This window comes from Atractosteus spatula, chromosome 12 (genome assembly GCF_055471065.1).
Source record: "Atractosteus spatula isolate fAtrSpa1 chromosome 12, fAtrSpa1.hap1, whole genome shotgun sequence".
Lineage (NCBI taxonomy): Eukaryota > Metazoa > Chordata > Actinopteri > Semionotiformes > Lepisosteidae > Atractosteus > Atractosteus spatula.
The window spans coordinates 1,386,504-1,397,170 of record NC_142717.1 but is presented as its reverse complement, the minus strand read 5'-3'; the positions used below and the strand labels follow the sequence as shown (position 1 = coordinate 1,397,170).

Genomic DNA, 10,667 nt, shown 5'->3' with positions numbered 1-10,667 from the left:
CTAGGACTTGTTAATTGGAGTCTCTGAAGTAGTCCCATTGATTAATTGCATTGGAAAAATGGACATTGCTCTTTTGGGCATCAGTTTTTTGTAGGAGCAACTGTTTGTGAAACTTGGCAAACAGTAAATGTTCACCAAGTACATGGAATGTAGTTGCACGTGGGCACTTTACTGTCAAATCATGGTCTTTTAAATATCTGGGAGTCTAATTTGAAGTGTTTTGGGATATTTAGGACATTTAGATAAGCTGCATATTGCTCATTTTCAAATGTATAGTTTATAGCAAAACATCTGAGTGCTAAATATTAGTCTGCTTTGATGTAAGAGTGAAACCAACACAAAAAAGAGCTTTTATTTTCTGAAAGTTATCTTTATTGGAGGCTTGCAGGTACCAAAGTCCATTTTATTTTGAATACAATGACTGTTGTCAGCTATGAACATTTTTTAGTGTGATTTAAAAAGTATTAACATCCTTTCAATATTATTGCTGAAATATAGCAGTCTGATAAGTTTTACATTTCCAAATAAACTGTTGCATGTCTTGGAACAGTTGCATTTCACTAAGTTATCTTAGGGAAGATGTACATGACTGAGTTTAGGTTCTGAATGTTGCGAACTAAAGATTGAACTCTGTGGCTTCCACACTTGGGTCAGGTTTAAGAATTGGACTCTGGATGTTGGGACTTAACCTCCACATGTGTTTGTATGTGCCCGACAAGTGATACAAGAAGTGACCAGAAAGGGGGTGTATCACTAGATAACACAGCACCTGTTGAAGAGAGCAGGGAAGTTAATTACTTGATCGGTCACCTGTCCAAGCACCCATGTGGCAGTGATCAGAACACAGGTGTTGGTTTAGTTTTAAATGATGGAGAAACCAGTTGGGTGCTGTGCCTGTCCTCTCCACTGCCATGCTTACTGTTCCCAGGGGAGTACTGGGAAAAGAAGGCCCGGGAGCCAGCGTGTAGATGACCCTTAATGGTGATTCCTACCAGGGAGTGAAGTTTAAACAAATACTTAAATCTCTAAAGCACAAAATATATAAATCCTATTTCTAGTTCAAATGTGAATAAGTTAACTGTACAGCATGAAAAGACAACTGAAAAACACTACTCAAATCTAGGCCTGAGTCCTGCCTCTTTACATCTGAGCATCAGTACCCAATGACTTTCAGGATTTCAGTAGCAAGTGAAACAACAGCAGCATCTGCATGGGATCTGAAAAAAAAAGGAGTTCTGAAATCACTTTTTCATCTTCTTTTAGTAACCATTTTTTATTTACATTGCCCGTCTCTACATTTAATTGATCAAACTGTGACCAACAGTTGCCGTTTATTCAGGATAAGTTAGTTTCTTCTTTAAAGTATATAATTTAATAGTTAATAAATGCCTAAACATTACATGAGACCAGTTATAGCATTTAGGATCTCTAAATAAAAGATAAAAATCATTGGGTAAATTACAAGCAGTCTATTTCTTTGAATCGTCATTCAGAGAGAATTCAGGTAAGCCTTGCTTTTCTGGGGAAAAGGGGGGGTGGATAACACACACTAAACAAAGCTTTAAGTGAAAAGTTTGCACAAAAAGAATTTTGCTGCAGCTTTGCCAAAAACTTTACACAGTTGAAGCTTTGCCAGTATGTTCTTCTGTTACAGACTTCACAGCTGAACTTCAAAGGGACTGCTCTCTCATTTTAGAGAAAAAAAACTCCAAATTGGGCTCTAGGCTGATAGCTGCTCAACAATACACCAGTATCCGGCCATAAGAGAAATTACAGCTCTAGGAATCTTTCATCATGCGGCCCTGCTGTGGCCTCCCACATCAATGGATCAAAGTGAACCTTGATAATAATAACAACAAATACAATCCCGAGAGGCACAGAGAGGGGAGTTCCAGGCTCAGTCGGGTATCGCCAGGGAGGCTAGAAACATGAGATGCTTGTAGTGAATGGAATGTGATCACAGGAGAGGGTGAGTCTGAAAGATTTGAAAAACTCAAAATAGCTTTTCACGGGGCCTCAGGAAACTCACCTGGCAGCCTGGGACATTTTTTGGAGAGTGTGGACAAGATCAGCCCCCTCCTTAAGGCACTGCAAGTGTTTCTCGTTTGAAGTGATCTGGAAGAGAAAAAAAAGTTGAGATGCTTTTAGCAAAATGTGTTTCGACACAAGCACTTTCATGCGAAGTGTACTGTATATTCTGAGTTATTCTTGTTTATACTGAATATCTGGACTTTCCAAAAGCCATTGATAAGGTACCTCTTATGCAAATACACACAGACGTAGAATCAGCAGGTTATCTGCCGTCGATATTAAAGAGGTCGTTTGTATTAGGTGGTGAGGCAGAAGGAATGGCAAACAGCCTGGGTGTTGGGTGTTACAAGGACAATGCAAGGTGATAAGCAGCAGAAATTATTCTGAAAGTATTAGACACGGGGAAGAAACGTGTTAAGGTAAACTTTGCACTGACACAAGCAAAATCTCTCTCCAGAGAATAATGCATGGACTGAATGAACACTTTAGAAGCTGAAACACTGGAATCGTAATTTAAACTCAATACTGAGTAATAGTGCAAAGGAAAACAGAGCTCTGAATGGCCTGATATCATTACAGATTAAGCTGTCTTCAACTCTATTATTCCCTCATTCTGTTTTTTTTATTTTAATATTGTTATCTGAGATAGCTGGGATGCTCACCTACAGTGCATCTTCCACTACTGAGAAACAACAGGGCACTGTCACAGTGGCCTGAGAAGGCCGAAGTAGGTCTCTTCTATAAAAGCATGGCTCAGCTGCAGAGCACTCAAGTGAAGTAAGTGCCGTTTATTTACAGTGTTCTCCGTTCCCCACACAAGAAAAGGAACTCCCCAAAAAGGAACAAAAATAATTGTTCAAATAAAGACAAATCCTCCTGCAATTACTCTTACTGCCTTCTCTCTGCTTTTGGTCACAACTACCTGACTCACCACCTGACCGATTATTAGGCTGAGGAGCCGGCCTATATACTATGTAAGCCTGTTCCACCCCTTTGAAACAAACCATTTCTTCTTTACATAACCTTAATTCACAACTTATAAATCCATAATACATCCATTTGATTTCCTACAAAAGAACAACATCAAATGTATCTTAATAACACACAGTACACATTTCTTTTTATCCCAGGTCAAAGAAACATCAATACAAACAATAACCTTTCCCCCCTCTTCACGTGCGTGTGGTTTTAACCATCTCCAGAAATACAGCTTTAGAACTGGGGTTAGGTTTGGCCTTCCGCGGCCACCATAGGCTGACTCACCCCAGGAGCACCAACACCCTTGGTACTATGAGATACAGTAGGGGACCCCTTTGTTCTGGGAGCCTGGCTGCTTGGTTTAGTCTCGACATTCCTTTGTCTTGGAGTTCACATGAAGGAATTCTGGCATTTCCAATAGCACTGGTGTTGAATCGTAAGATTCACACATTCTTGGAAGACTTTACGCCCCTGTGTGTGGTTATGGAAACGATTGTAAGAACTAGACTAGAGGATCACCTAGAAGGTAATAGTCAAACATTTATTTATAAAAAGGTATGTTTTGACTAACCAACTTATTACAGTTCTTTGAACAAGTAACAACAGGCATATAGGGCATATAACATTTGGGATTTTCAGAAAGCTTTTGATCAAGTATCTCGAAAACAATTCTCAAATTGCAGGTTGTAGGCAAAATGTGGGGAAATGCAATGTTTGGATTGAGATTTGGTTATTAAATAGAAAACGGGGTGTAGATATGGGGTCAAACTGGAGTGCCTGAGCACCAGTGTCATGAAGACCAGCATCACTGCTCTTCAGAATTCATATCAGTGACCTAGTGATCCTCACGTTTCAATTATTGCCCAAGAGCAGAGAGAGAGGTGAAACGGCTTACAGAGGGCCGGGGCGACGAGGGCAAGAGCTGGGGTGTGGGGTGGGACAGACAGAAGAGACGAGGTGAGAATGGCTGGGGGGCAGTTCACAGGAGGTGTCGAATGGCAGCAGTCTGCAAATGAATGGGGAGACTGGAACACTGGCCGGGGGCTCGTCACTCCATGGCCAAACAGCACACAAACACAGATTGCTGGTCTCGCGATTTACAAAAGAGCACAGCGACCCGGAGAAACGCAGAGAAGCGGGTATTTTATCTGGAGGTCAAAGATGGGTGGTCTGTTGCGCGGGTTTAGACTGGGGCTGTCTAACACATTTACTGTTTTTTCAACGAGTTGATTTGGTATGAGATTTGGAAACTATCACATTTCTTTGCCTTGCAGAAGCATGTTTCTATTTAATGATGATACAAACATTCATCGAAAGTCAACAGTGTACCAGCCGTGGGGATTTACCAGCATGGTCCTGCCCTGGTTTTTCAAGCTCTTCCCCTTCTTTCCAATGACAAATCTGTATCCAAACGCACAACAGACACAACAGCCCTGGATCGATTCTGCCACAGATGTCAACTGTAAAAAGAAAGCTGCACTAGGGCTTCGCAGCTCTTAACAGATCTGAACCCAACCTGCTATTCACAGGAGTTTCGCTTATTATAAGACTTCAACGAGATAAGGAGGGACATGCATTACAATTCACGGTCAGGGGCAGAAAGAGTTTCTCCGTCATGCACCAGTGAGTTTTCTCCAGGAACCTGTGAGATTTCATTTCAATTACCTGTGCTAGATGTGGCTCTAAGGCAAGGAGAGTTACTCTAAGTCCCTGCTAGAAGTTTATGAATTCACTAATAGATGTTCGTTGCTATTGAAAATGACACCTCGACAGGCTTCCGTTCCACAGCTGTGCTGCACTGCTGTTGCCAGGCAACCGGGATATGAGATCAGGAAGGCTCTTTAGCTAATTAACGTGACTAAAACAAGAAGATTTATACTTGGCACGGCATGCTCAGATTCAAGACTACACTCTGGAATCAGAGGAAAGTCTAAAAAAAGATACAAGAATCTGTAAGTAATGCCATCATTTTGAAACGTACAGTAAAAGCTGAATGCCAATAAGTTTAGTTAATGCACACTTTCTGTACAGCAGCAATCATGCCAAATTTCAATCTACGACCACACACGCTAATATCCCTGGAAGAAAACTGATTATCCCACAAAATGTCAACACGTTTTTTTTTTTAACTGGAAAAGAAAATGAGGACTCTTGGAAAAATGTCACACATGTTCCACACAAAAATCTACTTCACCAGCATCAGCAGAAACCGCAAAGATTTTCAGACCTCTTACTCTATTTCATCATAATGTGTCTGTGTCTGCTACAACGGACACAGGCAGCAGTTGGGTCATGAGGACTCTCAAGAGCAACACAAGGGTGCTTGGAAACTACAGCACAGGAGTGAGGCTCTCTCTCCCAGCAAGGCTTGTGCACGGGAAGGACAAGAAACTGGTCCACTGGTGGCCCAGTAAACTGTCATGACCTATGGTGGCAGAGGAGTGTACTGCCATACAGTACGCATGTGTTCAATGGGATTCTTACCGGCACCGTCCTCTCCGGACAGGACACAGTACAGCAGACAGCTCTTGATCTTGAGAACTGGGTGGCTGTCTGGGTTAATGTGTTTTGGCCTTCAGGCCCAGCGGTATGCGTACACTTCCAAACAAAAAACAGGCGTAGAAAATTAACTCGGGTGACTAATGAATTAAAAAATGCAGTAACAGCGGAGATTCAAAGATAAAGATAATAACAGCATTTACCGTTTTCCCCTTTCCCCTTCACCCCTGCTAAGGATGGGTGAATGGACCAAGCACACCGCTTTGAAAATGATCACTCCATGGCTAATGGATGATAAAAGGAACATTATCTGTGTGGTGTTACAGCATCTCCAACGCCGGGACAAATACATGGTTTATTGCTCTGTAGAAGCTGTTATCCTGATATGCATACATCGCAAACAACTAATAAAAATGTTATTAGAGCTACACTGACCCTTTGATCCATCATTTCAATTTAACATTGAGAATCTGAATTTGAACCCAATGTCCTGGTATCCCCTCCCGCCAAAACAAATCAGTAACAATCCGCTTTCAGCTTTCACAAAGCCCTTTCTGTAAAACTCCTCTTCAGTTAATGCCAATAATATGAACATTTATGGATCTCTGAAGTCCAATATATATTTATATTAAAACATACGCAAACAAATATATATATATTTCTTTGCGTATGTTTTAGTTGTATTCTTCAGTAGCAAATATCCTTTAATTCAAACACTTAATAGTGATGTCATTGGTATACTACGTCATGTTTCACCATCTCCTCTTTAAACATCAGTCGTAGAATGTTTTCTTGTTCATTATCTGGGAGACATGTTTACACACACTTGGTTGAATCTTGAAAATAATTCTGTGTCAGCAGCAGGTTCCTGCTGCTTAATTTAACACGTTCTGAAAGGTGCCTTTAGAAGGATTGTTTCTTAACAATCCAAGCAACACGTCCCCTGATAAATGTTTGATGAACTTAGCCGAGTTCAGCTCTGCCTCACTACATTAAAAACCCCCAAGTGAGCAAACTGATCACCTACAGAGGGACCGTGACCCTATTCTCTGTCCTGAAATAAACTCCACCAGCAGCAGGTCCTTTTACTTACAGTATATAAATCCAAATACGTGGTGCTGTCGTTTCCTCTTTTCAGTTGTGGAAAGGAAAGTATGTGGTCATTGTCAATAAATTAAAATCGCATGTTTCTGTGTAGGGAATTAGACTGACATTTACTGAGATCACTGTCACCCATTTTTTTCTAAATATAGAGTAAAGAACTTGAATATTAAAAACATGAATATTATGTGACAGTTCTGGCAACATGACAAATTAGATTTTCATCTGTTTTACAGTGTTCATAATCACTTCGATAGCAGGAAGTAGCAGGAATCAATATTAACAGATTTAATAATCTTACACTTTCTAACACCTGGGTTTGACTGTTCACAAGAAAACTATCTAATGCCAGTCTCCTCTGCTGCACATGCAGAATTAATAACAATGACATTTAATTATGACTTTGACATCCACAGATTCCCACAAATGCATGAGAAAATACTAATCCTCCTAAAAAGGCAATAAAAATATTTCAAGATGTTTAAAACCAGCAATTATTTTAGCTGCTGTCTTTGAAATGTTCTTTATTGATGGTTATATTTTGTAAACAACTGTATTTCCTTGAGGAAATGGTTGCCAAAGACCGTGAAGGCTGGCTATATGGCTATTGACTGTGCTCTGGGAAAACAAGAGAAAAAGGGTGGCAAGACTGACTTTTATAGGGAAAAAATACCAGTCTTGCCCAGTAAATGAATACTAAATTTAAAAGCTATTGGAAAAAGCCTTCATTACTCTCACTTCTGTACAGGGGACTGGTCTGAGCTCTGGACATTAGCCATTTTCTCATAGCTGATAGTCTATACCAGCAAACTGTTTGACACTTTTGCTGTCCAGTTAAACAGCACACATTCAAATGACTGAAGTGTGTAAAAATCACATGGTTCACATTTTTATTAATTTATGCTAGATTCTGGTACATACTGACACTTGTGGACAGCTAATACACTACTATTACTAATAACAAGAAATCATATGGTATTTTGCATACTAATTTAATTCTTGTGGTGTATTCAATACTGATTTGGTTTTATTTATGAAAGATGAACTGAAGATTAAGAAAACTGCTTAGTGGAGAGCATTCAAATGAACAGTCTCAAAGCTAAATAGTAAAGAATTTGTGAACAGACATTTACTTTAGAGCTCATCATTTTGAAAGGAAAACCTTTCAGTAGGGTTTTATTAGGTTTGACTATAAGTATGTACAGTTTATAAGGGGTAACTGTCTATTTTGCACCCGGATTTTATCTGCCAAAGACTCGCAGTCTGCCAACAACTAATTCTCTTCTTGTGGCTAGCAAAGGAGCAAGTGAAGGTTTATTCCATGCTGGAAAAAGAAAGAAAAACAACATTTTGGCTGTGAAGCGTCTCGAACGTCTTGTGGCTAGTGCATGCAGCTGAAGCTGGAAGTGTTCTGTCAGGTTTGAGAGAAGACAGGAAGACTGAGTAAAGATGACGCGTTCGTTCTATCTTCCGAACAGGGAGGTAAGGTATTTGCACTCATTTTTAAAGCCATACGACCCAGAGCTGAGCAGGAGCAGTAGGAGCACAAGACACCAAAAGCCCTCTTGTCTTCTGCCAGGTGTGACTTCAAAAAGCAAAGTAAACGGCAGGGCTTTCCACACTGCTTCAGCAAGGCGCTGCGCCCTGGCGGAGCTTTGCGGGCTCCTCTCTCGGCCCAAGTCAAACAGGAGACAGTTTAAAGCCTGAACACCCTGGAGGACACACATTTCTTTCCAAGCCGTCCCAGAAGATCAGAAATCAGAAAAGCAATGCTTAGATTCCATTGCAGTACGTTTCCAGTTTATAAACCAGTATTTACCTTCTTAGATAATTTTCCTTTATATATACAATCATCATCCAAATAAACTATTATATTTTTGTTATATTTGCTGTGCTTGATCCAAGCAATTTCTTTTAAACTGAGGAGTAAAATTGTACTTTTCTTGCATACAGGATAAAGGAAGAGCTCCTTAGCTTACTAACAAGACAGTCTGGGGATTTCTATCTTTCAGATCTTGAGGGAGAACCAGCCATTTAATTACAAACAACTTATCCAAGAGTATGAGTTAAAAATGCAGGCACAAATCTTAGGAAAATGTGATTAATGGAAAACTTTTTAGTGCAACAAACCTGAAGAGTTACATCTAGTATTTATGACTAGATTTATCAGTGTTAAATGCTCTCGTGTTTTATGTTCATTTGATTAGGCTATAAAGCAGGGAATGGCATTTTTCTTTGAACTGTTTTTGAAAGAAGTACAACCTGTGCCTCCTCTATTTCTAATATAATAAAGCAATTAAGAATGTCTTTGATGAAGAACTAAAAAAAAGTACGTACATAGATTTCACAGCAGTGTGATTAATGAATAACAATTAAGACTCTTTGTTCATTGCTCGGTTTAGAGAGGAGACTGAGTGCTGTTTTTCAGGGACCATCGAAATGCTTAATTAATTTCCCTCTTCCTTAGTTCAGGTGCAAATCATCCTTGTGCTTTATTATTTAAATTGATTATGCAAGCATCTGTTGACAATTTATGTAACAAAAACCTAAAAGGAAAACAGCTTCAGTGTATATTGGTGTGCCATTTTGCATTCTTCCAATTCACTTCCTAATACAGATTTATTTATATGTGCATCAAGATTCATGAGTTAGCTTTAATTAATCAAGAAATTCATTATCTGGGTAGAGGAACTGAGAAAGTGGGAAAATCCTACCAGCAGAAAAAAATTATTTTAAGCAGTAATAAAAAATAATGATGTGAATTTTCTGCCTATTTATAATTTACTTTTATTCCTTCATTCCTTCAGTAAATATGATAAATATACAAAATTATTAGGAAAGCTCTACACTGGAATTTCATGACTTATTTCCTGTATTATGCAATGCTTGATAACATGGTGCTTATCACTGCTACTGTTGCTAGTAGCGCTAGTGTCCCGGGTTCGATCCCTGGGGTGCTTTCTGTGGGGAGTGTGCATGTTTTCCTCGTGTTTGCGTGGGTTTCCTCCCAGAGTCCAAAGACATGCTGGCAGGTTAACTGGCTCCTGGGGAAATCGATCCTGGTGAGTGTGTGTGTGTCTGTCCTGTGGGGGACTGGTGTCCTGTCCAGGATACCCGTCTCTGGCTCCCCGAGACCCCGAACTGGATAAAGTGGTTAGAAAGTGGTTGGATGGATGCTAAGACTGACAATTTAAACTACTTACCAATTCAATTTCTGAAGGAACAGTTAGTTTTTAGGTTAATGTATAAAGCACCTGATTATTTTAAGGTTTTATTCCACGAGAAGAGTCTCGCTCCTAATATGAGATCTGCTGAGTCAAGTACTTGCTGCAGACTAGGTTCCACATAATTTGCCACAGAGCATTCTCAAGAGCAGGAGCACATCTGTGCAGCTAACTGGCAAATCCATTAGAGACTGGAGATGAGAATGTCACCATGTTTAAAACCCACTTTTAAACTTGATTATTTTACGTTTTAAATTTTAATGGTAATTTTACGGTGTTTTAATTCTGTATCTTACTGAACAGTGAAATGAGGTTCTTGAAAAGCACTTATAAATAAAACATTGCATTTTATTGTATACCATTAATTGATTTTACAAACTAAAAACTTAGGTGCACAGGACAAAACTGAGGCCAGCACGTAACAACTGTAGCGGAAAGAAATTTTAAAAACCATCCATTGGAGCTATAATAGAAAATCTTCAAGGTCATAATATCCAGAGTGCACAAAGGACCGTGACACAGAGGGATTATAGAACCTGCAATTTTAGTGTATTTCTGACTGTCAGTCTGAAACCTTGAAAACACCAGCTTGCCTGAGTCGCATCTTCACTTAGAGCTGTAAAGATATTTCATTCTGAAGGCACCTCTGATGGTCAAGCTACTTTAAACCATTCAGGTCTTCTCCGCTAAGCAGAGCTGCTGCTCGGAGTCCTTCCCTGTGTTTCAAGCCCTGTAAAGGCAGACAGGACCCTCGATGGTGGAAAAGCAAACCGAAGACAAAGCTTTGTAAACAAACATCAATGGCTTTTAAAATGCAATCAGTATGATGACCTG

The 10,667-nt window shown here is 39.7% G+C and overlaps 1 protein-coding gene across 1 annotated transcript in view; it reads right to left on the bottom strand.

Moving 5' to 3' along the window:
- Nucleotides 1–349: 349 nt before the first annotated feature.
- ulk4 (unc-51 like kinase 4) overlaps nucleotides 350–10,667 on the bottom strand; it is a 112,489-nt gene continuing 102,171 nt past the window's right edge. Inside the window, exons 36-37 of the mRNA XM_088928437.1 lie at nucleotides 2,030–2,115; nucleotides 350–1,217 (exon numbers count right to left, since the gene is read on the bottom strand). Coding sequence (XP_088784563.1) covers nucleotides 1,154–1,217; nucleotides 2,030–2,115 — 150 coding nt within the window. The 3' untranslated portion in view covers nucleotides 350–1,153. The remainder of the gene's footprint in view (nucleotides 1,218–2,029; nucleotides 2,116–10,667) is intronic.